Source organism: Varanus komodoensis, unplaced genomic scaffold, assembly GCF_004798865.1.
Source record: "Varanus komodoensis strain SLA01 unplaced genomic scaffold, ASM479886v1 scaffold30, whole genome shotgun sequence".
NCBI lineage: Eukaryota > Metazoa > Chordata > Lepidosauria > Squamata > Varanidae > Varanus > Varanus komodoensis.
In genome coordinates, this window is record NW_025335762.1 from 195370 (window position 1) to 213796 (window position 18427).

The 18427-nt window shown below is 53.9% G+C and overlaps 2 protein-coding genes across 2 annotated transcripts in view; both read left to right on the plus strand.

Moving 5' to 3' along the window:
* CNNM4 (cyclin and CBS domain divalent metal cation transport mediator 4) overlaps positions 1–12390 on the plus strand; it is a 42215-nt gene extending 29825 nt beyond the window's left edge. Inside the window, exons 5-8 of the mRNA XM_044437360.1 lie at positions 2674–2843; positions 3701–3800; positions 6120–6307; positions 6806–12390. Coding sequence (XP_044293295.1) covers positions 2674–2843; positions 3701–3800; positions 6120–6307; positions 6806–7015 — 668 coding nt within the window. The 3' untranslated portion in view covers positions 7016–12390. The remainder of the gene's footprint in view (positions 1–2673; positions 2844–3700; positions 3801–6119; positions 6308–6805) is intronic.
* Positions 12391–17374: 4984 nt separating this feature from the next.
* Positions 17375–18427, plus strand: part of CNNM3 (cyclin and CBS domain divalent metal cation transport mediator 3) — a 25595-nt gene continuing 24542 nt past the window's right edge. The window contains exons 1-3 of the mRNA XM_044437361.1: positions 17375–17468; positions 17863–17941; positions 18070–18410. Of these exons, the coding sequence (XP_044293296.1) occupies positions 17375–17468; positions 17863–17941; positions 18070–18410 (514 nt within the window). The remainder of the gene's footprint in view (positions 17469–17862; positions 17942–18069; positions 18411–18427) is intronic.

Below are 18427 nucleotides of genomic sequence, written 5' to 3' on the forward strand. Positions count from 1 at the left end.
AGAAGTACACTGAATAGGATGTTTCAGCACTGCCTTCTCTCTCCGGACTATGGATAATAAGCAGACTTCTGTGAGGCTGATGGCAACAATTCATGTGAGCATGCAAAGGGAGATAAACATACTCTATTGATTACATTAATTTTTAAAGCTATTTTTGTTGGTTTGCAAGACTGATGCAGTCCAAATGTACATCAGCAATGAACAGCTGGCATTTTCAAACACGGGTTCTGCAGCTCATCCCTACAAATTATTAACCATTAAAAAATCATGGGAAGAGGTCAGAAAATTTGACCTTAAACTTTTTGTCTGTTACCACAGTCCTGTTGCCCTTGTTCCCTTGAGTGCTATAAATATTTCCATAAACTATTAAGTGCATTGCTGAAAAAACCCGAACGGTAAAGGAGGCAAACTTGGGTTGAGTAAGACATCGGCAAACGGGGGTATCCCCTTCCAGTCAGTTGCTCTGTCCGTGGGAGAGCACTCCCTGTTACAGTTCAAATTCAGTTTGTCTACACAGAACAGCGGCCTGTGATTTTACTCCCGAGAATCAAGCCCGGAACTTGCAAATCCCTTTGTTCCCTTGCAGACTCTGCTTAATCAGTGAATCCCTGTTTGTTTCAAGCCATGGTTTTCCAGAGGGGGCCCTGCCCCCTGTGCCCTTCTTAGTGCCAGCTGCATCCCTAATGCTGCAGCCGTGTGTCTTGAGAGGGCTCGGCTGAGCATCAGTTGCAAGTGTAGGACCAACGCCACCTCCATCCGAAAGACATGCCCTTTCCCATTGGAAATGCCACACCCCATCCGGCCATGTCCGATTTTAAGGGCAGGTGGGAAATCCACCTCTTGAGAATGGTTATTCCCACTGCCTGTCCCTCAGCATGCTTTCTCTCTATCTGTTCCCCCCAGCAAGGCCAACAGAAGCCCCAAGGCTGAGAGTCAGAGAGGGGGGTGAGGGCCTCTGGCTGGGGGGAGGGGGAGAGAGGTGAGGCCTCCGTGCATTTGCCCCGGGGGTGGGGGCTGCTCAAAGTGGGAGAGTCCTACCTTTCCTTCTTCTCTGCTTCCTATCAAAGCTGAAATTGCAGAGAGCTTAGGAGGAAAATGCTAGTTTTTGGCAGGGGCTGCTTCTTGGGATGGGCTGCATAGATAAGGACAGGACAATTCCAGCCCAGAGAATGCAGGCTTGGTGCCCCAGATCCTGGCCAGCCTTACTCTTCCCAAGGACCATTTCCAGCATTCCTTTTACAAAGCATAGCAAAGTGTGGTGCAGCTGCATCAAAGCCCAGGGGGCAGGATGCTTCCCCCACTGACCCCAGGGTTTGGTCTCTGAGACAGTGTGCAGGGGCAGGATGAGGCCTCAGCCTGAGAAGCATTTCCTCTGGGTGGAATTGTGGGCTGAAAATCTGAACCCAGCTCCAATGTGTGGCATGAAACCAGCACGGGGTTGCCACGTGCTACTTCTACAGCCTCCCCCTGCAGTGTGGAGCTAATATCACGGGCCTACCCTGAAGGACGGTTGTAATCACTCCCGGCATCGCCTCGACAGCTGACTCCCTTCCCCCGCCCCTCGGCTGCACAGTGGAGATAACAGACCGCAGTTGCCTTGGCAGGGCTGTTTTTCCATTTGTAATTCGTACCCAGCAAGACCTGAATTAAAATGCCTGAGGTTAAATGCGGAATTCTTCTGTGAGATCTTTGGGTCACCCTCTCACCTGCCCCGGGGGAGGGTTGAAAGGCTCTCCCCTCCCCCTGCAAGCAATGCACGAGTGACACTTCCCCCCGGGTCTTTCTGTCCTAAACTGTGGCTTGCCAGCCAGATCGGCCCGTTGGAACCCTCTTGGTCACAAATGGACCACTGCCATAAAATGCAAAGGGGAAGGGCTTTCTCTGTGGTGGCCCCCAGCTATGGAATGAGCTGCCCACTGAGGCCCGCCTGGCGCCAAGCCAACCTTATCTTTCTGGCGCCGGTGGAAACAGCCCTTTCGGCGGAGGCATTTGAGACATGCCTCCAGGTGGAGAGTTGGAGGACGCAGCCCAAATGGTTTGCAGCTCTGCCCTGTATCCCGTGCCGCTTGAGCCGAGCTCAATTTGTTGTTAAGTTTTCTCGTGTTTTGGGAAAACACCGTGCCCAGAGTGTAGAGAAGATGAAAATGATGGAGATTTAATACAAATATAGGGTGAAACATGAAGAACTGGACACGTAATGTGTTTTTGCAGATTGGAATGGCATGCCTCTGGCTTGCTGAAGGATTTATTTTATATACGTGTATTTATAGGCTGCCTATAATTGCTGAGGCCTTCCAGGGACGGAGGCAGCTGCCTAAATGAGTTGGTGGGGGGGACACACACGTGTGCTTGGCGTACTTCCTCTCCTTTCGCTTGTCTGCTTCATTCCTTATTAAATTTACATCCTGACTTTTTACCTGCAAGGAGCCCAAGCAGCTTACAAGTTTCTCCTCCTCTCCATTTTATCCTTGGAACAACAACCCTGTGAGGTGGGTTAGGCTGAGATCCGTGTGCAGCCCAGAGTTGCACAGTGAGCTAGCTGGCACCGTGGGGTCTAGGGCCAGGTCCCCGGCCTGCTCCTCTGCACGGCCCCGCCCTGAAAGCCCGGAGGCTGCGGGCCTCTCCCGCACTGCCTGTCAGGCCTGACTGTGTGCTGCACCCTGCTTTTTGCAGAGGTGGCGCAGTTCACCCCATGCCTCATTTCGGAGAAGATCTTGCTGCGGCTGCTGAAACACCGGGATGTCATCCAGGAGCTGAAGTTCGACGAGGGGAACAAGAAGGCCCCCCAACACTTCCTCTTCCACAGGAACAAGCCGGCCGACTTCTTCATCCTCATCCTGCAGGTATTCCACGTGCCAGGAAGGCAGGCAAGCCTTGCCTGGGGGGGGAGCCGCCCCCTCCAGCCACAACCGCCGCATGCAGTGGCGTGCATTCCAGTTCTCCGGTCGCCACTCAAATTGGTCGTGAGCCAAGTCAAATTTCCCCATAAAGTTCAATGTAAATAAGGCTAATCTGTTCTGTAACTTTTTTTTTTAAATCAGAAAAATGTGAAGCAAAGCGACAAAGAACAGTAAAGATCCTGGTCATCTCCCCCCACACCACGAGGATGAGTGTGATCATCCCCCCCCCACACAACCATGATCGCGCCCGTCATCCCGGTGTGCTGGGAGGGGGGGACAGACGCGCCCGCAGTTGCGCTTGTGCAGGAAAGACGGGCACGATCTCGGCCATCTCCCCACGGGGCAGGGTGGGGGGGAATGGCCACGATCGTGATCGCCACCCAATGTGGAGTTCGTGACCTGAATCAAAATTTTTATGAAATGTTTGTTCGTGACCCAATTTGTGAGCCGAGGTGCCCCTGCATCTCCGTTCTGTGCACGGGCTTCCACGCAGGCTCAGGGTCTGGACTCAGACCTTAGGATTCCGTAGGAAGCCTTCTGCCGCCTTAGTCATAGCAGCCCTACGACTGGGAAATGGGTGCAGGGGCGTCCTCCCTCGCAGGATTGCTGCGAGGCAAATGAGTTAAGGGTATAAGCTTTCCCACAAGGACTGGACAGCGTCTAATTCTAGGTTCACTTTTCACACCCTTGTGCTTTCTCTGCCCTCACGGTACTTGGCCCTAATCCGTGCTCCGCGGGGGCTCTACATGCAGACGCTGCCGACCGGGACCCACGTTCCTTTTGTGCCCTCTCTCTCACAGGGCAAAGTGGAGGTGGAGACCGGCAAGGAGAATATGAAATTTGAGACGGGGCCTTTCTCCTACTATGGGGTGATGGCTTTAAATCCAGTTGTCCCATCAAGTAAGTAGCCGCCACTTTCGCCCTTGGCATTCTGGACCGATAGACCAAAACAGGTTGCCCCGGCTGGACTGAAATATTTCCTCGTCCTGAGTAGGGCAGGGTGCCGGGTCATTGCCCCAGGGGCTCGCTGAAAGGGTGTGTTTTGAGGGGGTGTTACGTTCCAAGCGTACGGAGCAACAAGGGACAAAACGGTGAGTCTCTGGAGGGTGGAGAGAGGAGCCAAGTCCCCGGCAGTGGTACTTTGGGATAGAAGAGCCGAGAGAGAGAGCAGGGCTTGAAGATAAGGACGGGAAGTGATGCTGGATCTGGGAACCAGAATAGAGGGGATGCTGGGAGGGGTGAGGGATGGCCCAGCTCCAAAATCTGAAATGCAGGTCAAGAGGGGAACAGAGTCTTGCAGAATGGTCCCCGAGTCTCAAGCAAAAGGGACAGAGGAGAGGGACTTGGCAGCATTGGGAGGACTCCCCCCGCCCCCCCCCCCCATGGCAATCGGGTGCAAGGGGTATGGGCAAAGCAGTGACCTTCCACGGATAAGTCTCAGCATGGGGGTACTGGACGCTGCGGCTGCAGCGGCGAAAGACTGCGATGGTGAAAGATGGCAAGGCTCAGGAAGAGAAGACCTCTGGGATGGGTTACTCGCTGAGCTCCCCGTGCTTTGGACTACAGCTCCCACCAGCCCCAGCCAGCAGGGAGTTGTGAGTCTCCATCACTGGAAAGGCACCAGCAGCAGTTGGGGAGGGGCAGCAAGATGGGAGGCCAGGAAGGTGAGCTTGCTCGGGGCGGGGGGGGAGGCTGGCTCACGGGTGGATCCTGGCAAGGTCTTGGCACTGCTCTCAGCCACCGCCTGGACCACCTCAGCTTTTTCTTCCAGCTGCTGAGAGACTTGCTTCCGAGGACTGGCACCCTTGGAGTGGCTGCTGGCCTCCTCCCTGGGGCTGGCTCTGCCCCCCAGGCAGCCAACTGGCTGTCTTTGCCCTCTCGTGGGGACCTTTGCCTTCTGGGCAATGGGAATGCTGCCTTGCGCCACCTAATGGCCGCCTTGGGTATTTCACTCTGCTTTCCACCTTGCTCAGCCTTCCCCATCCTGGGGACCTCCAGATTTCTTGGACTACGACTCCCAGCATCCCCCAGCCAGCCCTTTGAGCCAAGCATCTGCATACATCTTCTGCTTGTTCTGTGGGCTTCCTGTTGCCTCGGTGAAGCCGAGGAAGCCAATATGGGGAAAGATCCGCGGACAAAGAACAAGTCAGGAACAGAGCGAGATTTTAGCCTTCCATTATGGAGAGCTTGTCCCCGCATTTCCAGCAGGAGCGAACGGAAATGTCCCCACCCAGCGCAAACTGTGCGGACAGATCCATGCTGGTTTCTTGTAACTTGTATCACGTTTGACAACCTGCCCTGAAGCCGTCGCTTGTGTGAGGCTTTTCCCTCGGGGGCCAGGAGCATGGGAATGCTTCCGTCACCGGGGTTGGTGTGCTTTCAGGGCAGCGGAGTAGGAGAGACGGAAGTTCTCCCGCATGTGGCCCACTGAAAAGAGCAGCAGCTGCATGAGAGGCCGGTATTTGTGCCAGAGGTGCTAGTGTGGGAAGGAACGCCACTCGCACTTCCCACCGTGGGTGCCAGAATATCCAGGCACAGCAAGCCAGCCTGCCATGGGCTTTATCTCACTTTTACCCTTTTGGAAACCAACGGCAGCAAGAATTCTTTGGTGCATTGCAAAGGGTTCCTTTGATTTTCTCCTCCTTTTGCACCTGCCTCTTGTCCTGCCTTCCAGCACCTCCGGCCATGCCCCATCGCCAGTCCCTCGTACAGCGCGGGTCCTTGTATGCCAAGGTGCCAGGTAAACTGCTCGTGCATGGAGTGAGGGCGCCGCATTAACCCTTTGCCTGGATTTTGTATGACGCGAGTGCCGTGTAGTAACGCAGCCCCGCGGGGCGGGCGGCTGTCCCCGGGGCACCAAGCGGGAGCAAAGAAAAGAGAACGAGGCCACCGTGGCCCTCCTGCTTCCTTGAAATTCGCACAGGGTGGCTGGAATGGGGCTCAAATCACCGCGTGACCCAGCAGTGGCCTTGGGCCAGAAAATCAAGGAAGTCCATTCATCAGGGGGAAAGATCATTGCATCCCCTGTGTCCCACATCGCTCGTGACGCGGCCTGTCATGGTGTAGCTTGAGGCATTTTAGGTGGCCTTCCTTTCTGTGTGGGAGGCACGAAAGACGAGTCGAGGGAGGGGTGAGCAGGAGGCTGGGGGAGGGAGGACGGACGGATGGACGGACGGACGGACGGAAGCATCATTCGTGCTCATGCTTGCCCTCGTCTAGTTTCAGAGGTGCGCTCACCGTCTCACATGAGCAACCTGCATCGCTCGGCCTCCCTCTGCTACCATGAGCACAGCGATTCCTTCTCCTCGAACTTCAGTGGCAGCAACAACCAGCTCAACGCCACCACCAGCTCCCAGTACGTCTCCGACTTCAGCGTCCGGGCCCTCATGGACCTGCAGTACATCAAGGTGAGGCTTGGGGTGGTCTTGCCCGTGGCCGCCTGAACGAGTGCGGGTGCTGGCGGCCGATCAGGGAACTGGCTTCCCCTCGGCAATAATCCGAATGCCAGTACATTTCCACGTAAAACCTCCGTCGTCAAGCAGCGCCGCAGCCCAGGCGCTTCCCTTTGTGTGGAGGAATCGGGGCCGGTGTGCCCCCCCCCCCGCCTTGGGGGGCCCTGCTGGGAGACCAGCCTAGTGAGACGATCCGGCGCTCCGTGCCAAGGGGGGCATCCGAGGGCAGGGGGGCAGCAGGGATCCAGGGCACTCAACTTCACTCTGCACAATGCAGCGGCTGGACGGCCCTTTCCTTGAACAGGCACCAGCCTTCCCCTGCTGGGGCCCTCCTGCTGCGCCGGACTGCAGCTTCTATCATGCTGGGAATGAAGGGGGCCGGTGCCTCTGAAGGCTCCGGACTGGATCGGGCTGCTCCCGTGCTGACGCTTCTCTGTGTCCTCCTCGCTGCAGATCACGCGCCTCCAGTACCAGAACGGCCTCATGGCCTCGCGCCTTGAGAGCGGCCCCCAGTCTCCAGAGAGCAGCCTGCCCAAGCTGGACGGTGCCTTGCCCAGGACGGACGACTCCGTGGGGACGGACGAAACGACGGTGCTCATGAACGAGAGGAACTGCCAGCATCGCAAGGTGAACCGCAGCCTGCCTCCGGACGACGTCGTGTGACCCCGGCCTTCGGGCAGCCGGCTCGCACGGGCTCGCCCACTCCCGTCCCTTCCAAAGACACGCCGGTGCCCGCGCGCGGGGTCGGCCGCACGCCCGCACTCCTCAGGTAGCCGTGACACCCAGGGAGGCGGCGAGGAAGACGAGAGGACTTCCCTGCGCGTCCCGCGTGCGTCTCCCTAAGCCACCTGAGCTTTCCCGGCCTGCTCCGCCAAGGGAGGTGGCCCAGCCCGGAAGCCAGTGTCCAGCCGCCAGTTCCATGGACGTGGGCTCTGGATGCCAAAGGCAGTCCTCTTTCAGGGCAGCCAGATCCTAGGCACCTGCTAGAATCTGGATCCACTCTGGTTTCGTTTTGGGTCGGCAACCCAAGGATGCCCAAAGAGAGCTCTTGCTTTTCCTATGCTGGTTTTTTAATTTAAAGAGACGGAAAGGGAGACAAAGCAATAACAAGACAGGCAACCTCGGAGGGGGGTGTCTTTTCCCAGGGTCTGCTCGCTTTCGGTCCTCTCTCAGCTGTGGGCTGTTCAGGGGCACCTCCTACCTCCGTTCCAGTGGCACGTCGATACAGAGACTGCGCAAACTTGCCGGAAGGAGGCGGGAGCAAGGATGGAGCTTCTCACGACGTACGCAGCCGTCTGTTGATGAGACAGGAATTCTTTTCCCATCTCAGGGAGTTCTGAATCTTGTATGTTGTCTAGGGATATATTCTGTATTTTTTTTATTGATCTGATCGGGGATTTGATCGAAGACAAACGTCCGACAAGCGTTGGGGAACTCAGCGGGATTGAAACAGTGGTTCTTTGCCTTCCATCCAAGGGAACCTTAATTTGCGATACTGTTTCCCCATCCAAGCTCTGGCTGGTCCCATCCTCATGGACTGAGCTCTGGGATCATTGCTAGGCCAAGCATTAGAACCAGGGATAGATAGCATCCCGGGGTGATGGGGATGACCTGTATGACTTTATATAGCAGGTGAAAGCTTACCTGTGCTTAAAAAATAATAATAAATATTGGCAGAGCAGGGAGGCAGATGGGCTAGAAGAGTTTTCCCTGATGGGCTCCTTTCTCTTCGCAGGGAAGTCCGTTCTTGTTTTGGGGGGGGCTTTTTTTATATAGGGGAACATTCCAAAATGTTACTCCCTGGCCTCGGACGGTACTGGCTGCTTGCCTTCCTCAGATGTTCTACCTTGTTTGTCGATCAGGCCAAGGAAATTAACTCCCAGGCCCTTGTGTTCAAGGAACTGCGTGCTTCTGCACGACCGATCCAGTGGCAATCGCGGAATCAGTTGTGCAGAATGGCTCAGAGAGCCCTCTGGGCCAAAAGGTTGGGGGCAGCGTTGGAAACTGGCTCCAAGGAGCCCTGCAGTCATTGGTGGAGGCAAAAGTTTTTTAAAAATATTCCTTTAGGGAGGGCTTAAACGCGTGCTTGTAATTGCAATCATAACTTGCACGCATTTCCTTCTGGTGAAACCTGATTCAAATCTCAGTTGATCTTGGTCAACTTGCTGAGCCCCCTGGCAGTCTTCAAAGGCACATGTGGAGTGAATTCTTAAAATCCGGTTTTAGGGGGCAGATGGCCCTATGAGAAGACACGGTTCTCTCCATTCTTCTGCAGCAACTGACTACTGAGATTCCAGGGCAGGAGTTGCAGGAATTGTGTTCATTTCCAGTGATCCGGTGGCTTTTGGATGTAAAGCCATTTGAGCGCAAAATAAAGTCTATCGGTGCCATCGACCTGGTACTTGATTTTAGTAAGGGAAGAGGCTGGGAAAGGAATAGGCCACTTGGAGGGTCACTCTTTGCCAGCAAGGCTGTCAACGTGATGAGTAGGCGGAGGTGAGGGGGGCTCTCCCCCCACATGTCATTCCCCTAGATCAGCCAGGTGCCTGCAGGTGCCGGGCCACAACTCCTGTACATTGTAGGGTGTTGAAGTGATGATCTCTGTACGGGATTCGGGCGCTGCGGTTTACCCACCCCATCCGGGGAGCACTGGGCTGGGGAAGGCGAATCTGGGCAGCGGACTCCCCTCCCGCGGGGTGAGCCTGCCTCTGCTGCAAGGCTGCCACAGTGCAAACCGGAGGGGGGCCCTGCTGGGGTGGCCACCTGCAGCCCTCCAGCACCCTCCCGCTCCCCAGGGGCCCCACATTTCTCCCTTGCTGCCACGTCCACTGCTCCTGGTATGTCCAAATCCTTCCTCGAAAAGCCACCTTTCCTGCACGGCCTTTGGTCCCCGTACCCTGTGGAAAGAGGGCAGCTCTGGCTGGTCCAGGAGCCGATGTCTACCTCCAGGACTCTCCTCCCACAAGGAGTCGCTGAAATTCAGTGGCAACTCCCTAAATCCTATTAGTTACTCCTGACATTTGGCAGTAAATCACCAGGGAGACCCGAAAGAGCCACATGTTGCCAGGAAACAAGCTTCACTGCGCACTGTTCACCCTCTGCAGCCGCTTGCAACCCTTCATCCCGCTGCCGGCCCGTGGACACAAGTTGCCCGTCACTCCCCTACGGACACGAACCCTGACCAAATGCAGCCGGAGTGACGTATCCACCAATTATACCCGCCCCCGTTTTACTCTCTTTCCTCCACTGTCCACTGTATGTCAAATCCAAGATTGTAAGTCTTTTCTAAGGCAGGCATCTGTCGTCCTAAAAAGAACAACGGTACTATATAAAGAACAAGGCGAGGCGTGCACTGGCTTGGCCTGTGTCGGAGCGACGTGGCATCAGTGCTGGGTAAAGTTTGGGTGTTGGATCAGGCCAGCTTTCCAGATTTTTTCTTGTCTCTGGTTTCCGAGCAGTCACCAGGGATTCCCCATTTGTCTGCGGTTCCAAGGAAGGGTTTTTTTAGAATGAAGCACCCGGGCCAGGATGGGATACCCTATCCTGGGCAAGATGTGGCAGAGCAAGCCCGGATTAAGGAAATCTAGAGCTGCAGATGCGATACTTAGAAGATTACTTGCTCCTGCCCAGTAATCTGCTGGAGGAGTTGGGAAGCTAAGCATCCAGTGAAAGCGGTTAATTTGGTCACTCCTGTTCTAAAGACTCAGCAAGAAGTCCTGGACCAAATTATGCAGCCCAGAATTTCTTCCTGTTTCATGTTGGGTTGCACTGGGACAAAAGCTCCCCTGCAAAGATTGGATCCATCTTGGGAGGGCACTGCTTTAAGATGCTTGCTTCTTCTTTTAAATATGAGATAACAAAATATTTGTCTTCCTTCTCTTTCCTCTACTGGCCCCTTTTCTCCATTTTCCTTTTAAAAGTTTTGCCACTGCTATATATAAGCAGCAGCTTGATGCTTTGAACCGAAATGCCCCTAAAAAGGCAAGGTCAGGAGATGGCATTGTTAACACGGGCATTCAGAAGTATGGCATCCAAGGAACACAATCAAATTACCGAAAGCGCTTGAAGCACTGGCAAGAATTTTTAGAGCAAGAACCTTTCAGCCACCTCATATTTAAAGTTAAGAATTCCTTAAAATCCCATGCCCAAAAGTCACCAAATATCCTGCCTCCCTGTGAGGAATAAAGGAACTGTGGAACTTGTGTGCAGCTATTTCACCTAGCTTGACTCAGAATTACCTGTTGCATCTCTGAGTCCCTGTTCTGGGCCTGTGTCAGACTTCCTTTCACTTCTGGGCTTACATTTTGCAGCAGGTCAAGTTAGAGCTGCAGATCTATAGTGAAAGTACATAAGGACCGAGGAGGGACCATTTTACCTTGTGCAATTTGCCATGAACCAAAAGAGAACTTGGAGCAAAATGCCTCTGCATCTTTACTTGGAAGTAAGTCCCACATGCTGGGTGGGCCTTTCTCCCAAGTAAGTGTGTTTAAGTTTGCACTTTACTGCAAGATTTAGCCATCCACTTTGTCCTTCCACACAAGGGGAGTGTGTGTGCATACTTTACACTCTTTCATACAAAAGAGTACACTTATTCTCTGTTAAGTTGTACATATTGTTGGTGGAATGATAATTTTACTCCCGAACATCTCTCACAGCAGGGAGCCTTCAGAGGCTGTACAATTTCTTAGCAGAAAGTATTTTTTAAAAAGTTCCAAATGGTGCCTCCCCTTAAAAAGTATAATTAAAAAGCCAAAACGGTTTGGAAGTTGCTGCCTTCAGTCTTAGCAAACAAACTGGCAGCTGTTTAATGCTGAGCCAGCCATGTCCTGTGGGAACTGTGTTTGAACTGGCCGGGAGTTCTCCTCAGCCGAAATGCTTCCTGAAATTGAGGACATTCGGCTCGTGTCGAGGCCCAAGTCTGAACCCTAAATGCACTACAACTTCTTTGGTGACTCCATGATACTGTTCCTCGTTTCCCCCCTGTGGGGTGTGAAATTAGGGGAAGCAACGAGCGCTTGGTGGCAGGAACTGTGTGTGCCTTGAATCCACAGCTTGAGAGGAGGGCAGTGCAGATCTGTTTTAGTTTTCTGCGGTTCGAGCTGCGAGGATAGGATGGACGGCAGGGCAAGCCGGCTCTCGGCATTCCTCCCCAATGCTCCGGCTGCAGGGGTCCCCAGAAAGCTTCTGGCCCAGCAGGAGACAGGACAGAACTCCCAGCAGAACGGAGGTGCCGCCCAGCCTTCATCAAGGCTGGCTCACCGCGCCTGCCCAGGGGTGCTGTGGGATTGCAGCGTGGCTGGGAAGCGGACCCCCGCCCGAGGGGCCTGAGGCTGGAGGAACGGGGACATGGCGAGGCCTTTTTGGAATGCTCCCCTGTGCTGGAGGCGGCAGCGTTGGGTCAAGCCAGCCGAAAACCCGCACATCGGGAGGAAGCCCGAATTGGGATCGTGCTCCTCTGAAGGGAGACCAGCTGCTTTGGTGGTCTGCCCACTGATTCCCCGCTTGTCTGAGCCAGGCCAGTAACCTTCCCCCCAATCCCCATTTCCTGTATGTACCGAAGCAGAATTAACTCAGAACAGTTGGGTTACTTTATAGCAATACTTGATTCTGGAAATCTAGGGAGAAAGCAGCTTCTTTTACCTTTTGACCTTTTTGGAAAACTATGCAGATGGGCGAAATCCATCTTTAGCCAAAGAATGGCATCCATTTTAACCACCCTTGCAGGGATATTTTATGCAGGTCTTTGAGTTTTTAAGCAGCTTTATTTGACTGTATATGTGTGTCCTTTGAATGTAGCTTTTTGTCTGACTTCTAAATTTCTGTTGCGTGCGGGGGTTGTTGGGGTTTATTTCCCTTTTGAAAATATTATTATTCCTAAGGAAAGCACAGTGGTTTCTCAACATTTGCCCCTTTGTGGGTGACATGATGTAATTTATTGTCTTTTTCTGATCTTAAAATGCAAACACTAAACTTAAGATCCTAGCTCCCATGAAGGAGATACGCTTCTAAAAAATGAAATAAATAATATTATCAAATCACCATGTGGTAGAAAATGCCAGTGATTTATATTTCAAAGCTGTACTCTGGTAGTCCTTGAGTGAACCAGGCTGTGAAAGGAGGTTTGCTTGGAATCAGTGGGGTTTAATTTCCGAGGATAAAGGATGCGAACTACTGGGGCTGCCAACTTTTTAGCCACTGTGCATCTGTGCCTTTACAGCAGTTTGATCTGCAGGCCTTAGTAACAGGCTGTGAGAAGTTGCTTCACCTGCAGACAAACCCTGGCAGGCGGCATCAACTGATGGAAACAACAGCCTGTTTAAAAGCAGAGGAGCAGGACTGGCTGAGTTTTGATCTGATCAGTTGGCAACCTGGTTTTGCATTTGTTTCGAAATGATATATTTGGGACCACAGGAGCTCATGCTCTCATGGTTGTTATTTTCTATGGGTTCTGTTATTTGTCCCTGGTAAGCCACTGTCTCCCGTTGGAAGGCAGCGGGGGCTCTCCTTTTAAAATGTAAGCCTCTGTTGTTCTCACCCTGATCTCATCCATCTGATTGGAAGGGCAACACCCACACGCTACTGCAGTTTGGACCTGTAATCTGAAATAATCAAGGACAAACTGAGTCCATAAATCAGACTCCTAGAAGGGCAGAGTTAGAAGAGGCCATGAAGGCCCTCGGGTCCAACCCCTGCTGTTGCAGGACACCACGTCACACCCTCCCACTCAGAGGGCTGCCCAGTTTCCCCTTGAATGCCTCCAGTGTGGGAGAGCCCACCTCACAGTGGTCCCACTGCCACATTGCTCTGACAGTGAGGAAGCTTTTCCTGATGTCCAGCCTGAATCGGGGTTGTCACAACTTGAACTGATTATTCCGTGTCCTGCACTCTGGCATCAGCTAGAAGAGATCTTGACCTTCCTCTTTGTGACAGCCTTTGGGGTACTTATAGAGGGATCTTGTGTCCCCCCGTCTTCTCTTCTCCAGGCTGAGCATGCCCAGTTCTCTCTATCTCTCATAGGGCAGTATTTCTAAACTCTGGACCGTTTTTGTTGCCCTCCTCTGGGGCAAAAAAATCCTAGGCTGCAACTCTTCCCCCTGCTGGGGCTGATGGCACAGCAGAACTGGCAGGCCAGAAGAGAATCAGGGCCAGAAGCAAACGGGTTTTCCCTGGCACTGAAAAGACCAGTATGTCTCCAGGGAAAGCGTTGCACCCGGAGTGATACCAGCCAAGGGGCTCTCCTTGGAAGCCCCTGGACTGACCTCTTCCGGTGAGGGAATTGGGGGTTCTGTACCCATTCCCGGGGCCTGGGCAGATGTGCAGGGGAGGGAAAAAGCCTGCCAAGGGCCAACTCGTGCCAAAAGCTCGTGCCCACATGCCACATGCCTGGCGTGCCCTTTTAGCCTGACTTGGTTCATCCTCAAAACCACCAGTTTCACACTCAACTTGCTTTGCATAGCGAACCTGAGGAGTGTGGAAATGTGCAAATTGATGTGCTTCAGAGTCGCTGAAAAGGAGCCTTCCAGGCATATTAGGCTTCTTAAGAGGGATGTGTAAGCATCAGGTTTTTTTCATGCTGTGGAAAATCCTCAACCAACGAGCACATCACCTTCCTCTGCAAAGTTTCACATTGTGATCCCTCTTCTGGAGGGTCAGCAGTTTGCACAATGCAGTCTCTAACTGGGTTTTACTTTAATCTCTGAGTCCATTCGTGATTACCTATTTAAGCAGGTCCCGAATCTCCAGGACATTTTGCCTTTTTCACGGCACTGTGTTATCCACACGGAAGCCACAACCTGTCTCCAAACAAAACAAGAACTGGTAGAGAGAACGAAATGCTGCAAATTTTGCAAGAGCTCTTATGCTTGGTATCCCATTAGAATGCTTGTCCTGCCGCAGCCAATAAGGTGTTTGAGTGCCCAGGCTCTGCTGTTTTGAAAAGCTCCCGCCCATTTCTAGTGGAGTGGGCCTCTTGAACCCTAGCGATCTGCCGAAGCTCCATGGATTCCACCCTCCAGCATTTGCAGGCTTGGTCTCATGCTCAGCCCTATCCTGGAAAGCGAGCCAAGCCTCAAGGAAGGTGGCAAATGCTCCGGAATGAAGGTTGGAACAACCAGCAACCACCTGCAGCAACACAAGGACTGCACCCTGTGATGCAGCCGCCAAACCCCATGACCCCACATGCCTGGGAGCAGACCAGGGATGCCGGCATCTCGACTGCAGAGCTATTGCTAAACTATTGCACTGGCACAGCTACTCAGCTCTGGTTAAACAATGAGTCAGAAACCCTTGTGATCAACTGCGAATCAGCTTGAGAGCCGCCTGTCATTCCAGTCTACCACAAGGAACAATGCAACCTCACGCCTGGAAGCATCATCAAAGCAGATGTTCGGGCAGTGATGATTTTCAGGCAGCCTGGCCTGGTGGGAAAGTAGCCAGGAGAAGGGCAATCTCCCACAGGAGATTCAGGACCCAGTCACTCCCGCAATCTCTGGTTATCTAGGTTATCTGTGATAACATGGGATGTAGTCTCTGTCTGTTCTAAATGGCATTTTGTTCTGACACAGGCTGGAGCCCGCCCTTGTTGTAAATTAACCGCTGAAGGATGCAGATAAGGTGGTGTTCCTTAATTGGCATGCCTGTGATTGCTGCTGTTTGCATTCCAAAATAACTGGAAAGGTTTCTATTTTCCTCTGTATAACCATGGCAGTTTGCATGAGATGGGCACTTTTCCTTGTGAGGAAGGGCACTCTGTGGACACTCTGCCTGCTTGAATTCTCTCTCCAGCCCTGCTGGTGTGTCTGGTTTCTTAACCGCCTACCTTTTGCTGTGGAGAGGTATAGAAGTAGTAGTAGTGGTGGTGATGCCAGGATAAACCTGAGGGCAGAGGGAAGTCCTGCTTCTTCCACCTGGAACCCCAGTGAAATTCCCACTGGAGAAGCAGGGTAGTGAAGTGGTTTAGGGCGCAGGAGCGGGACTCAGGTGACCCGGGTCCCAGTCCCCGCTCAGCCAGGGAGCAACTGAGTGACTCTTGGCCAGTCCCAGACTCTCAGCCCAGCCTACCTTGCAAGGCTGTTGTGGGGATAAGGATGAGGAAGTAAGCCCCATTGAGTTCTTTGTAAGAAAAAGTGGGATATAAATACCTGTAGCTTCCTAAGCACCGTCACTGACAGGACTGGCCTGCCCCATTTCAGCCAGAAACAGACACTCCCTTCCATTGGCCCACAGGCATCCTGCTTGCAACCTGGCACCTGCCCGTTAAGCTCCATCAGGCACCCGAGCGAAGGCGCTCCCGGCTTTTCCACAAGGGGGCAGCAGGACATTATACAGCCGCAAAACCAACCTGCGCTGCTGTACGAAAATCCCCGCAAGGGGCATACCGCCATCAGGCTAACCAAACTGTCGCAAAATTAATCTCTAGAACTCTTTGGCCTGCTAACCCAGCTTTCTCCAGTCTGGTGCCCTCCAGATGAAGGCTGGACTTGAAATCCCATCATTCTGCTCTGAATCCAGGTCTGAGCATTGTCATGGATTGGATGAGGGCCAATACTCAAACTGAGAATCAATCCAGACCAGACAGAGGTGCTGTTAGCAGGTGGTTTGTCCGTCCAGGTGGGCGACATTCAACCTGATCTGGGTGGGTTGCACTCCCCCTCAGGGACAAGGTTGGTAGTTTGGGGCTACCCCTGGGACTGGCTTGGGGTGCTCCTGGACCCGGAGTTGTCACGTGAGGCATGGGTGGACTCTGGCACGGAGCACCTTTGATCAGCTTAAACTGATCTCCCAACTGCTTCATGGAGAGTTCAACTACAGGCTCTGTAGGGCCACCCTTGGAAACGGTCCGGAAACTTCAGCTGATCCGAAACAGGGCAGCAAGATTGCCGATGGGGACTGGCTCATGGGAACACAGGATGCCAGTCCTCTCCCAGCCGCCCTGGCGGGAGGCTGAAGCCCAGACCCAGCAACCCAAAGTGCGGGCACTAACATTCAAAGCCCTCGATGGCTTGGGGCCAGGTTATCTGAAGGATCGCCTCCTCCCATATGGACTCCGAGGTCATTTTTGGGGGTTCTTCTCCAGGAGCCCCTTTCAAAGGAAGCAACATGGGTCACTTCCAGTGGGGCCTTTTCGGTTCTGGCATCCCAGTTTTGGGGTGAGCTCCTCAAAGGGGTGTGCCTGGCACCTACTCTCTGTTTTTGGCACTGGTAAAGCCCTGTTTATTCCCCCAGTATTTTAAAAGCTTATCTGTTGGACTTTCGTTTTAGTATTGCATTTTATCCTGCACCTCTGCTATGCCTCCGTGCAGATTCGGTTGCAATTGCTGTTGAGGTTTTGTTATTTTATGCTAAACGTTTGTTGTCTGCGTGTTTTTAACTTTTGTGAACTGCCTGGAGAATGACACAAAATGAGTGAGCAAGCAAGGGGAGCAGGCAAGGAGAAAGTGCGCTCACAGAGGGTCTCCTGCCCAACCAAGGGGGCTCCAGCAGCTGGAGCTGGCCCTGGGGACAAGGACCAGCACCTTACTTAGGCCAAGATAACCTCATATGTTAAGTGGGAGCAGAATACAGCCACGTCCATGGCTGGAGAGTGTACCCCGAACCCCATACTATGGCAAAAACGGGGGACCCTCCCTTCCGTTCCCCCCGCCTTGTGATTGCTCAATCAAACTACGCAATGACCTGAAGTCATCCTCCTGAGACCACACACCCTGGGAGCCACCTCGTCGCTATCAGGAGCGATTAATTGTGATGACGAGCTGGAGCTTGAGACCTCTGCATGTTGTAGGCAAGCAATGGGGGGCAGGGGACAGCCCCTCCAAGTTGCCCAGAGGCATCGGGCTCAGGCGTGGCTTATTTATTTATTTGACATTTTCATACACTGTCTGATCATTGTAAAATCTCAGGACGGTTGGGGAGGGAACCCTGAGCAGGATGGAGGGTGCACTTTGTTTGATTCTGGCTGGCTGGTTTTTATTCTTGGCGTCCTTCGGAGGAAAAAGGGAGCATACTTTGCAGCCACATGGCAACATGGTGCGTCCTCCTCCTCCGAACAATGACCGGGACGCCCTGCGCAATTCCGTGAATGGAGAATTCACAGAAGCGCCTCTTCTGGAAACAAGCGGTAAGGTCCTTGCCCCGTGTAGCTTACAATCAGCAAGATGACACGGGGAAAGGCCCCCTAAGGTGTTCTGCTCAGGCCAGTGACAGGCCTGACAACGACTCGGTGCTAAATGTGAGTCTTGAAGCGGGGAGAGGGACAGAAAGAGAGGCAGCATCGCCGGGGATCCTACGAGCGAGGACCGGCCCGCAGAGAGGGAGGGCAGAGTCCTTTGCAGACAGGGGAGGTTCGCTGGCCTCTTGCAACGCGGGCTGGTTCTGCGGAAGGAAGAGAACTAGCAACCAGCTTTAGTCCAATGAGGCCATTTTGCTACGCTTGCTCCCAATACTTCTATACATATAAAAAACGTGCAAAGCATTAAGGGCGCGCAACAGGTCCTCCCTGCGTGTTTTCTCAGGAGTAAGTCGCACAGAGTTCTGCGAGGCTCGCTCCCGAGTAATGAAATGCATGCTCTTCCGTGGCTTGTTTACTCGGGAGTAGGTTCCGGACCTAAACCATCCCCTTGGGGCGCTGCAAAAGGAGCGCTTAAAGCAGCCGGGCAAACCAGGCTCGCGGCCCCTTTAAGCCGCAGCTCCCTTTCCCCCGCCCCTCCCCTTGTTTATAGCACGGCGCTACCGACCTTGCACCCTCTGGCCCCGCCTCTTTGCCATGGCCACGCCCCCGAACGCGCCTATTGGGCGATTCCCGGCAGCCGCGCGCCACCATTGGCCGAGGCGCGCACCGGCGGGCGGGCGCGGCGGCGCCCGGAGGGCAGTCAGCTGACCGTCGCGGGGCCCGTCCACTCCCCCTCGCAGCTGCCCGCGGCCGCCGAGGGCTCCGCGATGGTGGGTGCGCGCGGCTGGCCGGGGCTGCTCCGCGGCTGGGCCGCCGCCGCCGTGTGGCTGGGCTGCGTGGCGGTGCGCGGCGAGGCCTCGGCCGCCGCCGGGCTCCCGCGCCCCTCCCCTTGTTTGACCACGCAGGCC